Source organism: Dipodomys merriami, unplaced genomic scaffold, assembly GCF_024711535.1.
Source record: "Dipodomys merriami isolate MVZ:Mamm:240054 unplaced genomic scaffold, mDipMer1.0.p SCAF_56, whole genome shotgun sequence".
Classification (NCBI taxonomy): Eukaryota; Metazoa; Chordata; class Mammalia; order Rodentia; family Heteromyidae; genus Dipodomys; species Dipodomys merriami.
The window spans coordinates 4133318-4148202 of record NW_027206135.1 but is presented as its reverse complement, the minus strand read 5'-3'; the positions used below and the strand labels follow the sequence as shown (position 1 = coordinate 4148202).

Below are 14885 nucleotides of genomic sequence, written 5' to 3'. Positions count from 1 at the left end.
CTTGCTAACTATCGTGTGTTGTTACACCATGTGAGCCATATGACCAGTCTTTAGGTTTTTTTTTTTTTTTTGGTGTGTGTGTGCACGCACACTTCTCCTGGGGGGCTTTAACTTGGCCTGGGCACCATCCCCTGAGCTTTTTTTCTTTTTTTTGGGTCCGGTCATGGGGCCTGAACTCTGGGCCTAGGTGCTGTCCCTCAGCTCTTCAGCTCAAGGCTAGTGCTCTACCACTTGAGCCACAGCGCCACTTCCAGCCTTTTTCTTTTTGCTTATGTGGTGCTGAGGAATGGAACCCAGGGCCTCAGGCATGCAAGGCAAGCGCTCTACCACTGAGCTACCTTCCCAGCCCCTGAGCTTTTTTTTGTTCAAGGCTAGTATTCACTTGAGTTACAGCTCCACTTCAGCTGTGTTTTGTTTTGTTTTCTTCTTTATACTTAATTGGAGGCTAGAGCCTCATAGACTTTCCTTTCCTGGGCTAGCATTGAACCACAATCAGATTTCAGCCTTCTGAATAGTTAGGATTTCAACTGTAAGCTACCAGTGTTTGGATGCTTTAGTTATTTTTACCCTGATCACTCTGGACTTTGATCCTCCTATATATGCTTCCAGCAACGCTGGAATGATAACAGCTTTATTGGTTGAGATGAGACCATGCTTTTTGTCCAGGCAGTCCACAAACTGTGATCCTCCTAGTCTCTGCTTCCCTAGTATCTGGGATTATGAGAGTGATAGCTCCTGGCCTGTTGTTAGTTTTTTACTAAACTTCATAAAAGTATGGTTTTGTTGAGGAATTACATGGAGAGCTGGGACATTCACATTAGAGTTTATGGTGTTTTATTTCCGCAGAAAACTTTGGAAAACTTTTCAAGAGCTTTCCTTGACCCAGTAGTACAATTAAGGGAATTATCTAAGGAAATAATCAGAACTATGTAAAGTTTTAATCTAAACATTAAAATACAGGAACATAAGCAATGAGAAACTATGAGTCAGGCTATACCATGTTTTTGAAAATATGATAGGGAAAATGTGTTGAGAATGAAATAATTGTATCATGCTACCAGTTCTGTTAAAATTGTGTGTGTGTGTGTGTATGTGTATGTATATGTGTGTAACCCAAGGACCTATGGCTCACATACAGACAGAGATTGGGAGAAACAGACCAAACTAATACTGGTGGTTATTTCTTGCTAATGTGTTTTGTTTGGCAATTTTTTTTCCTTTTGTATTTTCTATAGGCATAGGCTACTTGATAATTTAAACACGAGCTAGTTGCATAGCTAACCCTTTCAGTTTTAGTGTATTAATTTTTTTTCCCCATCTTTTTAAGGGAAGATCTGGTCCTCTCTCTGGTGGTATGGATGAGCCTTGAGCTTGAACTCATCCTGCTTCCTCCTCTGAATGCTGGTATTGTAGGCTTGAACTACTCAGCTTGGCCCTGGTATCATCTTTTTGTGATTTCCCCCATCCCCGTCCCCTGGATTGAAGGCCTGGCCTGCATTCAACCACTTGACTTACACCACAACCCTTTTACCTATTGTCTAGCTATATAAACTGCCTCATGAAAAGAGAATATATCTTCCAGGCACCCTGACTCCAGGCACCCTGACTCCTACCTGAAATCCTAAAGTGCTCAGGGGCAGTGCCTACGCCAAGTTCAAGCACCAGAACTAGCACCACACATACACAGAAAGAGTTACATCTCACTACTCTAGTAAAAGATAAAAGTTAAATTTGATTGGCTTGTGTGTCATTTTTGCCATTGCAACAATAAAGCTTGGTAAACCAAATTGGTAAATCAGGCATGTCTGTGTTCTCTAGTTGAGACACACAGTGTTGTACAGCAGATTTATAGAACTTATTTTTGTGTCCTTTTTTTTTTTCTAAGTACAAGGTACTTACATCTTTAAGAGTAACAATTCTTTTTGTAAATTCTACATTTCTGAGTTTAAGGTAGGAATTGCCTTTAGTATCTATATATTTAGATTGTCATTCTTTCATGAAAGACCGCCATATTGTCATTGCCTTGCCATTGCCTTGCCATTGTCATATTGTCATTACCTTGGCCTGGGACTCACGATTCTAGAATGGTACTAAAATAAGAATATATTTAATGTAGATAAAATAATATATGCTGTTACACATACCTCTTACCATAGTTATTCAGAAATTCCTATAATGTGAACCTGAATATTTTAACTTAAATTTTGCTATAGGAAAAGTTGAATTGGAAATTTTTGCTGATAGTTTAAAATAACTGTCTCCTGATTTCTTTTTATTTTTTATTTTTTTGTTGGTAGTGGGGCCTGAACTCTGGGCCTGGGCACTGTCCCTCAGCTCTTCAGCTGTAGACTAGCGCTCTACCACTTGAGCCTCAGCCCCACTTGCGGCTTTCTCTGCTTATGTGGAGCTGAGGAATCAAACCCAGGGCCTCATGCATGCAGGACACGCACTCTACCATTGAGCCACCTTCCCAGCCCTCCTGATTTCTTAAGTACCATAGTTATATCCTCTTGGGCACTAGCCTCACTTCCAATGAAATGCTTTTTCTTTCTTCCTCAGAATATTTGCAATCTTTAAATGTAAGTTAAGCAGTGCTAACATAGACTATATAATAATTTATCTAACCTAGAAACTGTGTAAGTCTAAGCATAATTAGTATTCTACTTGATATATTCTATAGAGCAGGTTGGTTTATGAAGAAGTTCATGCCCCTCACCCACCCCCAAAAAGCACTTTTCAGAGCAGTATCATTTTGGGTACTCATTTAAAAATAAAGGAATTCTACCAGGGAGAAATGTAGTACATACATAATACTTTGTTTTGTGACTAATTTCCTTTGTAACTATTGACATTCCTATTTTTAATATTTTGATAGTTTGTGTTAAAGTTATTTGTTTTTTTGCCAGTCCTAGGGTTTGAACTCAGGGCATAGGCCACTGTCCCTGAGCTTTTTTTGCTCAAATAGCACTCTACCACTTGAGCCACAGCGCCACTTCTGGCTTTTTCTGTTTATGTGGTACTAAGAAATGGAACCAAGGGCTTCATGTATGCTTGGCAAGCATTCTATCACTAAGCTACATTCCCAGCCCCTGTGTTAAAGTTATTTGTAAGAGGCTGTTGTATACATAAAAAGGATTGATGAAACACTTTTTGTTGTAGTCCTTGAATGCAGATAGTTGTTTTTTTGGGGGGTCCGGTCATGGGGCCTGAACTCTGGGCCTGAGCACTGTCCCTCAGCTCTTCAGCTCAAGGCTAGCGCTCTACCACTTGAGCCACAGCACCACTTCTGGCTTTTTTCTTTTTGCTTATGTGATGCTGAGGAATCGAACCTAGAGCCTCAAGCATGCAAGGCAAGCGCTCTACCACTGAGCCACCTTCCCAGCCCGTATGCAGGTAGTTTGTTTAAAAATAAATGGCTTAGGACTGGGAAGGTGGCTCAGTGGTAGAGCGCTTGCTTTGCATGCCTGAGGCCCTGGGTGCGATTCCTCAGCACCACATAAGCAGGAAAAAATTTTAAAAAGCCGGAAGTGGCGCTGTGGCTCACGTGGTAGAGTGTTAGCCTTGAGCTGAAGAGCTGAGGGACAGTGCTCAGGCCCAGAATTCAGGCCCCACGACCAGACCCAAAAAAAATAAATGGTTTAGCTGGGTACCAGTGGCTCATGCCTGTGATCCTAGCTACTCAGGAGGCTGAGATCTGAGGATTATGGTTCATGCCAACCTGGCTGACTGCCCGTGAGACTCTTAACTCCAATTAACCACCAGAAAACCGGAAGTGGTGCTGTGGCTCCAAGTGGTATAGTGCTAGCTTTGAGTGAAAAAGCTCAGGGACAGTGCCCAGGCCCTGAGTTAAAGCCCCATGATGAACCCCCACCCCCCACAAAAAAGAAAAAGGCCGGTGGGGTTGTACAACAATGCATTTGTCTAAAATAGAATGGTACACCTAAAACTAAATTCATGGGGATTTTCTCTATGATGCTGGGGATTAAATCCAGAAGCCTGTATAAATTAAGCAGGTATTTCCATTTTCTAGCCTAGTATTGTACAGAAATAAAAGTCTAATAAAAATAAGGTATGAAGCTAAGTGTGATGGCTTACATGTGTAACTCTAGCTACATGGTGGCACAGATAGGTGGATCAAGATTTGAGGACAGCATAGGGAAAAAATCAGTGAGACTCTTCCTCAAAGGAAAACCAGACGTGTTGGTAGATCCCTGTAATCCTAGCTATGGAGGAGTTCTGAGTATAACTAAGATAATTTTTTTTGGGAGTATAACTAGAGTAGTTTTTTTTTTTTTTTGTCGGTCGTGGGGCTTGAACTCTGGGCCTGGATGCTGTCCCTCAGCTCTTCAGCTCAAGGCGAGCGCTCTACCACTTGAGCTACAGCGCCACTTCCGGTTTTCTGGTGGTTTATTGGAGATAGGAGTCTCACGGTCTTTCCTGCCCGGGCTGGCTTTGAACCGCGATCCTCAGGTCTCAGCCTCCTGAGTAGCTAGGATTACAGGCGTGAGCCACCAGCGCCCGGCTAACTAGAGTAGTTTTGAATATGACTAAGGAAGAAAAAGCATAAAAACCAAAGAAAAAAACAATTAGCATTTAAAGTAAATGAAAATAAGCTTTTAAATTATAAATCAGAAGCCTAATCATTAAAAATGAAACAAAGGAATGTAAGATTGACATGATGTTCTTAAGGTGCTGGGGCTCAAATTCAAGATTTGTACATGCTAAAATGGTACTCTAACCACTGAGCTACATCCCTAGCCTCCCCATTTTTTTCCCTCTGTTAAAAGAGACTTTCCAAGTAACATTTTTCCTTCTAGTTTATTTTTAGAGCAGTAGGTTGACCAACTTTGAGATGACTATTGGTTATTTCTAAATTTTCCTATGTGTGACATTTTTCTTTTCACTGTTGATCACCTTGATTGCCTTAGAATTCTTCTTGGCCCATATTACAGTGTCGTCCTCCATTTTGTCTAGTGTCTGTTTACCTTCTGTATCTTTTTCTCTCCTCCTTACTACTTGGTAAATCTTTTGCTTTCCTGTTAATATGTTTGGATAGCATTTTCTGAAACCCTAAAATGTAAAAAAATGACTGGGAAAGGCAGTGTGCACTTGCCACTCCAAGCTATGGGGGAAGCAAAACAGCTGGGCATAGTGATGTGGCCTGTTCTCTCAGGGACAAGTTATGCATAAATAGGAACAGTGCAGTCCAGCCTGGCGTACATAAAGTGAGACCCATCTCAAAAATAACATAAAAAGTAATAGAGTACCCACTTAGTGAGCATGAGGTTCTAAGTTCAAACCCCTGTACAAAAACAAAAAAATGGCTTTTTACTGCCTACTCAGAGTTGACATTTTGCATAGATGATATGCGTTCTTACATTCACAAGAGGTTTTAGAAAATTGTACAAGTGTATGGGTATGGCTTGAGTTTTTAAGAAACCTGAGTTTTGGCTGTTTACATTTGAGATAGAATTTTTGCTTTCTTTATAACAAAATGGCCTATAGATTATGAGGTATTGTTATTTTAGTGGTAGAATGTTGTGTGTCCCTGAGAAAACTGAAATATTGAATACTTTTGGTTTAGTCTTATGGATGAATATACATTTTAAAAATAATAAACTTGATGGGCTGGGAAGGTGGCTCAGTGGTAGAGCACTTGCCTTGCATGCATGAGGCCCTGGGTTCGATTCCTCAGCACCACATAAGCAAAAAGAAAAAAGCCGGAAGTGGCGCTGTGGCTCAAGTGGTAGAGCGCTAGCCTTGAGCTGAAAGAGCTGAGGGACAGCGCCCAGGCCCAGAGTTCAGGCCCCACGACCGGACCCAAAAAAATAAATAAATAAATAAATAAAAATAAAAATAATAAACTTGAATTAGGAAACAGTATCAAGGATCCCCATATCTTTTGCTCTTAGGACCAACACTTCTTCAAAGAATGATGACCAAACAAGGAACTAGTGGCTCATGCCTCTATCTCAGGAAACTGAGATCTGAGGATCATAGTTCGAAACCAGCTTGGGCAGGAAAGTCTGTGATATTCTTATCTCCAGTTAACCACCAAAAAGCTGGAAGTGGAGCTATGGCTCAAGTGGTAGAGCACCAGCCTTGAGTGAAAGCCATATAAGAGCCCAAGGTCCAGAGTTCAGGCACCATTACTGAACACACACAGAGAAATAATGAAGAGCTTTTGTTTATATGTGTATTGTGTAAGTTTGTTAGAAAGTAAAACTTAAAGATTAAAAAAATACTGTTTCATTTAAAATAGCAAAGATAAGCTATCTATCACATGTTAAGTACATTAGAAAAAAGTTCCCCAAACAAAATTATGAGAAAAGTAGTATTCCATTATATACTTGTAAAGTATGTGGAAAGCAGCCAGGCCATGCTGGGGATTAAACCTAGGGCCTTGTGCAAAATAAGAAGCATGTACTTTTATCAAGTCACTGAACTACATCCCAGCCTTGGTTAATTAGTATAAGACATCTGAAGTCTTTTATCTGATTCTACATTTCATATATTGCAATAATTTATTTTGATTGAAATATACAAAGAAAACTCTGGCTTTACAGATATGTCTAGTTGGTAAAGGGAGGAATGCTTTCATAAAAGCCTTTTCAGATAATTGTCAGGCTTTGATGTTCCAATTTCAACTAATTATTACAGTGTAGAGTAAGAAATCATAGTCCTTGGGTACTAGTGGCTCATGCCTATAATCCTAGCTATTCAGGAGGCTGAGATCTGAGGATTGCAGTTCAAAGCCAGCCAGGGCAGGAAAGTCGGTGAGACTTATCTCAAATAAACCACTAGAAAACCAGAAGTGGTGCTGTGATTCAAGTGGTAGAGAGCTTGCCTTCAGCTGAAGAGCTCACGGACAGTGCCTAGGCCCAGAGTTCAAGCCCCACGACGGACAAAAAAAAAAATTGTATTTATGAGTTTATATTGTTCTTGCACATTTTAAAATATAACATTGTGTACTAGTGACTTGAAAAAATACCAGCTCCAAAATGGTATCTCCTCCAAAACATACAACTTAAAAAAAAAAAAACCCATTCTATCTCATCAGAGAAATCTTTAATGTGAAACTGTCAAACTCACAAGTTCCAAATACATTTTTCAAAATTTTAATTTTTATCTAAAAACTCTTACTTTTCCATTGCCACAAAACACTTATTTTTCTTGTAACAAGATCATTTTATTAAGGAAATGCCTGCCAGATACCTGAATCTGTATAGTTTGTCATTTGTTCTTTCAAGTAAAAGTGGCACCGGTGGCTCATGCCTGTAATTCTAGCTACTCAGGAGGCTGAGATCTGAGGATTGTGCGGTTCAAAGCCAGCACAGGCGGAAAAGTCTGTAAAAGACTCATCTCCAATAAACCACTTAGAAAACTGGAAGTGGCCCTGTAGCTCATGTGGTAGAGCACTAGCCTTGAGATGCAGATCTGAGGGACAGTGCTCAGGCCCAGAGTTCAAGCCCTACGAAGACTACCACCACCACTAAAAATCCCAGCTAGCTCATGTTGCAAATCATTCACATAAATGCTTCTCTTTCAGACAACTGCTAGAATATAGAATTGTTTTTATGTGTACTTCTTGTCACAATGTTATAAAGGTTTGTATATGACAGTTGATAGTTACCAAAATAATTTTTGTTGCTGGGTACTATTGGTTCATCCCTGTAATCCTAGCTACTGAGGAGGCTGAGACCTGGCTTTGAACCAGAATCCTTAGATCTTAGTATCTGAGGATTTATAGGCATGAGTCACCAGAGCCCCACATCAAGAAAAATTCTCAGTGAAACTGGCCTATACCCTATCCCACTTGGTATTTGTGGTGTTTTGAGAATGTAATAACTAATGATAGAATTTGATGCTGCTTAATTGCTTTGCTTGAGTCCTATTAAATCTGCAGTGTCTACCTACCATTACTTTTATACTGTCAGTGCTCGGTATCGTGGTGCAAAATATAAAAATAGTTTTGACCTCATGAATTCTCTGAGAGAGGGGTTCATAACATTTTGAGAACTGATAGTGTCAATGATTAATAGGATGGCTTTGATTGCTACTGGTATTTGAAAATAAAAAAATCATTATTTCATTCTCTAGGTAAAACTGAATTGCAACTCTTGAGCCTTTAACATGATTTTAGTAATTGTGGTCTTGCCTTTGAAATTTAAAAAAATGTTAACTGTAAGTTTGTATGGTAATGCATTCTTTTTTAAAAATACATTTTTGAACTTACATTTTTGTGCTTTTAAATAGCATACCATTTAATATTTGGGCTCAAAGTGAAGGAGCTCATTCTGTTAGACACTGGGTAGCTTTGTTTCTGATAGCTAGTGGTCAACTGTGTTTTTAAATCAATTGTTGGGCCTTGCTGGCTCAACTTCCAAGTTGTCCTAGTCCTAACCCCGTTTTAGCCAAAGACTGTTGTTGGAAAGAACACACAAAGGCCTTGTGTCCTGGGTGCCCTACTAACAAGGAGCATGTTCTCATTCTAGTGGATTAAATCTGCTGTGGTGTGCATTCCCTTTCCAAATTTCGTTCTTCCTTTGGCTGGTTATTTCAGTAACAGATCATTTTAATGTGATATAGCTTTTTCTAATTACATAGTCCTAGAGAGAATTACCAGAATAAGCTTTTTCCAATTATTACATAGTCCTAGTAGAAGGGATTACCAGAGTAAAATAAAATGTTTCTTTCTCTGTGGTAGGATGTGATGGAGCTGCTTGAAGAAGATCTCACCTGCCCAATTTGTTGCAGTCTGTTTGATGATCCTAGAGTTTTGCCTTGCTCACACAACTTCTGCAAAAAATGCTTGGAAGGTCTCTTAGAGGGAAATGTGCGCAATTCTCTGTGGAGACCATCTCCATTCAAGTGCCCTACATGCCGTAAGGAAACTTCAGCTACTGGAGTCAATAGTTTACAGGTCAATTACTCCCTGAAGGGTATTGTGGAAAAGTATAACAAAATCAAGATCTCTCCCAAAATGCCAGTGTGCAAAGGACACTTGGGCCAGCCTCTCAATATTTTCTGCTTAACTGATATGCAGCTGATTTGTGGGATCTGTGCTACTCGGGGTGACCACACCAAACATGTCTTCTGTTCTATTGAAGATGCCTATACTCAGGAAAGGGATGCCTTTGAGTCCCTCTTTCAGAGTTTTGAGACCTGGCGTCGGGGAGATGCTCTTTCTCGCTTAGATACCTTAGAAACTAGCAAGAGGAAATCCCTACAGTTACTGACGAAAGATTCAGATAAAGTGAAGGAATTTTTTGAGAAGTTACAACATACTTTGGATCAAAAGAAGAATGAAATCCTGTCTGACTTTGAGACCATGAAGCTTGCAGTCATGCAAGCCTACGATCCGGAGATCAACAAACTCAATACCATTTTGCAGGAGCAAAGAATGGCATTTAACATTGCCGAGGCTTTCAAGGACGTGTCAGAACCGATTATATTTCTGCAGCAGATGCAGGAGTTCAGGGAGAAAATCAAAGTAATCAAGGAAACTCCTTTGCCTCCCTCTAATTTGCCCTCAAGCCCTTTAATGAAGAATTTTGATACTAGTCAGTGGGAGGACATAAAACTAATAGATGTGGATAAACTTTCTTTACCTCAAGACACTAGTACATTCATTAGCAAGATTCCCTGGAGCTTCTACCAGCTATTTATGGTAGTCTTTCTGCTTGGCCTTATTTTTTTCTGTCCTACCTTATTCCTAGAATGGTCTTTATTTGATGAATTGGCAAGGTGGAAGGACCATTTTTCAAACTTCAGTTATTATCTAACTAAATCAGCTGGTTTTATAGAACAATCAGTTTTTTACTGGGAACAAGTGGCAGACATGTTTTTCATTTTCAGTGAAAGAGTTAAGAATTTTACTTTGGTGGTACTGAACAATGTGGCAGAATTTGTGTGCAAATATAAACTATTATAAAATCTCTTTAGCTCTGCAGTTTTTTTTCGTAAAAAAAACAGATAGAAATTGATATAAGGGTAGTAGTAACTCAGATTTAGTCAAGATTCCAGTCATTTTCTTCCAAAAGTTTTTCTGTTTAAAGTAATGTGTATACATGTTCAAATTTGGTAAAAAAAAAATAAAGATAAAAGTGAAGTTTTCATGTGGTGGAGTACTTGTTTAACAATCACAAGCCCAAGTTGAACCCCTACTGTTAACCACCTGAAGGGTTGGAAGGAGAGAGTATGAATAGGTTGGGTTTCCAAGTTTTTCTAGAGGGCTGATTTCTTTCTCACCAAAATGTAAATTTTATGTGAAGAAAAACTGGTTAATGACACAAAGCATTTTTAGGAGGATGGATATTCTGTCAGTTTTTCACCAAAGATGACATGCTATTAGGTGACTGTGCAAAAATGTTGTTTTTGTTGGTTAGTTTTTATGGTTGTACTGAGGTTTTAACTTAGAACCCTGTGCTTGCTAAAAAGTGCTTTGCCACTTGAGCTATACCCTAACCCCAAAACATAAGTTTAACAAAAAGATTACAGTCATCTTTTTTTTCCACTGGCAGCTGAGTGTTGTAGTTTTAAGTATGAAGCAAGTGTCCAATCTACTTACTCTACTTGCTTATAGAATTTGAGCCCATAGTCCTAGCTACTTGGGAGGCTGAGATAGGGAAGCTTGCAGTTTGAGGCCAGCCTGGGCAGAAAAGGTGGTGAGATTCTTTCTCAACTCATAGCTGGGCTCCGTGATATGTACTTGTAATCCCAGAAAATTAAGACCCTGATTATATTATTTAACAAACAGCCAGGTGCTGGTGGCTCACACCTGTAATCTTAAGATCTAAGGATCGAGGTTCAAAGCCAGCATGGGCAGGAAAGTCCATGAGACTCTCTAATAAACCACTCAGAAAACTGGAAGTGGCACTATGGCTCAAGTGGTAGACTAGTGCTTGCCTTGAGCTGAAGAGCTGAGGGACAGTGCCCAGGCCCAGAGTAAAAGCCCCACAACTGACTAAAAAAAGTAAATAAAAATAAAAATAATGAACAAATAGACCTGGAGCCATGGCTTGAGTGGTAGAGCCATCTCTAGCAATTTCAAGGTCCTGAGTTCTAACTTCATACTGTTCTCCCCCAAAAGACTTAACCATAGATGAAACTATTTGCTGTTATAAACTATAAAGTAAACAGCTGAACACTGATGATGATTAAAGATTCCCATAGAACAAAAATAATTTTTGTGCCTGGAATTTAGAAAATAAAGATGTAATCTTACCTTGGAACTGCTTTTTAGTCTGCTTTATTTCTGTCATGGGAAAAAAAAATTCTTGTGAAAGTCCGTTAAATGGGATAGAATTCAGAGAAGAGTGTCTACCCTATTTCTTTAGTTTGGTTGAGAGGTAAGAAGGAACAAAAAAATGCCAACCAAATTTTTTTGAGTGTGATAGTACTGAGGCTTGACTTCGTTCGGGTCCTGGTACTCTTGTTTAGCTGTTTTGTTCAAGGCTGGTGTTTAGCTGCTGGCTAGCATTTTACTACTTAAGCCATACCTTCTGGCTTTTTCTGGAGATAAAAGTCTCAATTTGTTGCTACAAATGGGGATTATTGGATTACCGGTTGTGAGCCACCACCTTGGAAGTAACTACTTTTTATATTACTGAAGAAACTCAGTTATGAGAAAAGTCAAAATTCTGGGTGAGGTAATTACCATCTCACTCCCAACAGAATTGTAATTTAACCACTATATTGCCTAAGGGCATCATCATAAGAAATTCAGACAATTGTTTCCTTATACATTTTACCTTTGTCTTGGGGGGGGGCGGTTCATGAGAAATAAGAAGGTCTGAGGAAGAGTAATGCTTGGTAAATTTTTGTTTGACATATAGATTATACCATGGTTCCATACATTTCCATCCTAAGAGTGTAGTTTTGTTTTTTTCTTTAATGGAATAAAGGCAAGGGATATTTCTGACATCAGTCCTGAAATACTGTCATTTTTCCCCTGGAACTATTGTTTCATCTGTTGGATTTTCCATTTTGTATACTGCAAAAGTTCCTAAGCAACTCAAATTTGCAAACACAACTATGGATACACTATCTTAGGAAAGTTACCTAGGACTCTGGGTCTCTGGGTTTTGTTATTCTCCCCTCCTCTCTTTCTTTTTACATATAACTAACAACATTGCTGGTAATAGGTTGATTTATGAGTTATCCATAGTTTGTGGATGATGGTGTGTAGCCTCTAGTTTGAAGCAAGGGAAGAATGAGTAGTCAGGAACTGGTCACTTTGAGCATGGGAGGGAAGATATTCACAACAAGACTTTCTGCCATAAAGCAATTTCCTACCTCTTGATTGGCCTGAATGTTAGATGGCAGAGACCAAGAATTCAGCATGGTTGGTGACCAAACTTTTGTTGGCAGAGATGGTGTTCTATTTAGTTTCATCTTAGAGTTTTTGAGAAGTCGCCAGCTTTTATTACTCTGACTTTTCAGACTATAGTAGACTAGAGAGAAGCTCTTTTCTATGAACTTGATTCTCTGGTTGATCTCTTAAATAAACCAGCATTTTGCTACAAGAAAGACCTGTTCTCCTGAAGGTACATTTTTTAAACCAAAATACTCAAGCTTTTTTCAGTGTTTGGCTCCTGCAGCAAAGCAATTGAGATGCTAACTAAAAGGATTAGTGTTCATAGAACAACCTACAGCACCTACTTGGAGTAGTACCTCTTTTTCTGCTCAGATGACCTTCCTTTCACTATCTCCACAAAGACCTTATCATGACCTGGTTTTCCAATGTGGCTCTGACAACACTGATAAGCAAACCGGAATCAGGTATTAGTTCCTTATGCCTAAAACTCTCCTTGGAAGAAACGCTTGATCAAACTAGTCTTTTGGAGTAACCAGTAGAGTTGGATAGAAAATTTTTTTTTCTAAATCTGGACAACACTGCTGAGAGTACCGTTGGGATGTGGAACAGTAGGATTAAACCAAGACTGCCCGAGGTAAACTGGGACTATAGTCTTGTAAATTAAAAAAGGAAATAGTTTAATATTTAGATTATATTCCATTGCTAGTGAATTTGGCTTGGAAGTGAATCCCCTTATATTCTCAGTAGATTATTTTATGCTTCCATATTGGAAAGGTTCAATAGTTTCACCTGATTTCCTTACACAGCGTTTGTTCTTTCAGTACTTTGATTTTGATTTTGATTCAGTGGAGAAGGTGAAATACCATTAAATACCTTTGTCTCATGGCGAATTTGGTGTCCTGTTAATACTGTGGCTTTTATACTGGATGGGCTCTCAGAATATTAAGGACTGCTCCTGAGTTGTTTCTTCTGTTCTTGGCTGTATCCCAAGGCTGATTTCTACCATGTAGTTGGAGACATGCTCCCTTAAAAATGTCTTATTTTTATTAAATGTGAAAGCAAGTATTACTTTTTAAGAGGAAAAAAAAGCACATATGTGTTTTTAAACAGCATTTAAAACATTTAAAAAAAATAAAGGTAGGGTACTTTCTTAACTTCAGCAGTAGCCATCAGAAAGGGATACCACTGTTTATTTCTCCCTCAACATAGTCACTGATCTTGGCTTACCAACTGGCGAACACTGGGCAGTATAATTGAGTATGACAATATTTTTTATTTTATTTTCCAGTACTGAGGCTTGAACTACAGACTGTGCTCTTCCTGAGCTTATTCCCTTCTTGGCTGGTACATCACCTCCAGTTTTGTGCTGTTTAGTTGGAGATAAGAGTCTCATGGATTTTTCTGCTTAGGCCAGCTGTGAACCAATATCCTCACATCTCAACCTCCTGAGTAATGTACTGGTGCTTGGCAACCTTACTTAAAGATTTTATACCTTATAGTTTCCTGCCCTTCCTAACCATTTTAAGGCTGGGGGCTTAGTTCAAGTGGTAGAGTGCTTACCTAGTAAACACAAGGCTATAAGTTCAAACCCCAGTATGGACAAAACAAAACTGAAGAAAACCAAATAGGTTATGAAGGAAATCTAAGAACTCAGTTGTTTTTTTTTTTGTTTGTTTGTTTTGCCTGTCATGGGCTTGAACTCAGGGCCTGGGCATTGTCTCTGAGCTTCTTTGGCTCAAGACTAGTGCTCTACCACTTGAGCCACAGTGCCACTTCAGGCTTTTTTTCTATTTATGTAGTACTGAGGAATCCAACCCTGAGCTCCATGCATGCTAGGCAAGCATTCTACCACTAAGTCACATTCCCAGGCCTAAGAACTTACTTTTATTAAACTGTTTAATTGTGCACAGCTTTTTATTGGTGGAATACTTACATGAGAAAAATGTTAGAGACATAAGGAAAATGGTGTTAAGAAAGTTCCCAAAGAAACAGGCTAGGTTAAAAAGGAAGTTTGAAATGCTTTTTAAAAACTGTTCACTTGCAGAAAGTAATTATAATCTTAAAACAATTAGAACTGAAACTAGACTATTCTTATTGATACATATTGCCAAATAGTTCCTACCTTTTAAAACTATATTTTAGAAATAGCACAGATTTTTTTTTTTCTTTTAAAACATCTTAGTATTTCAACCGGGCCCTGGTAGCTCACACCTGTAATCCTAGCTTCTTAGGAGGCTGAGATCTAAGGATTGCGGTTCAAAGCCAGCCCAGGCAAGTCCATGAGACTCTTTTTTTTTTTTTTTGGTCCGGTCGTGGGGCCTGAACTCTGGGCCTGGGCGCTGTCCCTCAGCTCTTCAGCTCAAGGCTAGCACTCTACCACTTGAGCCACAGCGCCACTTCCGGGTATTTTCTTTTTGCTTATGTGGTGCTGAGGAATCAAACCCAGGGCCTCATGCATGCAAGGCAAGCGCTCTACCACTGAGCCACCTTCCCAGCCCCATGAGAATCTTATCCAATAAACCACTAGAAAACTGGAAGTGGCGCTGTGGCTCAAGCGGTAGACACT

At 39.3% G+C, this 14885-nt stretch overlaps 2 protein-coding genes across 7 annotated transcripts in view; both read left to right on the top strand.

Annotated features, from left to right (window-relative positions):
- Nucleotides 1–11821, top strand: part of Trim13 (tripartite motif containing 13) — a 39548-nt gene extending 27727 nt beyond the window's left edge. For all 6 annotated transcript variants that reach the window (XM_070000155.1, XM_070000156.1, XM_070000157.1 and 3 more), the window contains one exon: nucleotides 8708–11821. In XM_070000155.1, the coding sequence (XP_069856256.1) occupies nucleotides 8708–9934 (1227 nt within the window). In that variant the 3' untranslated portion in view covers nucleotides 9935–11821. The remainder of the gene's footprint in view (nucleotides 1–8707) is intronic.
- A 161-nt stretch (nucleotides 11822–11982) lies between these two features.
- On the top strand, nucleotides 11983–12822 carry Kcnrg (potassium channel regulator). Its single transcript, XM_070000163.1, is given in 6 exon segments — nucleotides 11983–12429; nucleotides 12431–12457; nucleotides 12459–12513; nucleotides 12516–12583; nucleotides 12585–12632; nucleotides 12634–12822. Coding segments are annotated over 6 exon segments (570 nt in total). The 5' UTR covers nucleotides 11983–12214; the 3' UTR covers nucleotides 12791–12822.
- The last annotated feature ends 2063 nt before the right edge of the window (nucleotides 12823–14885 follow it).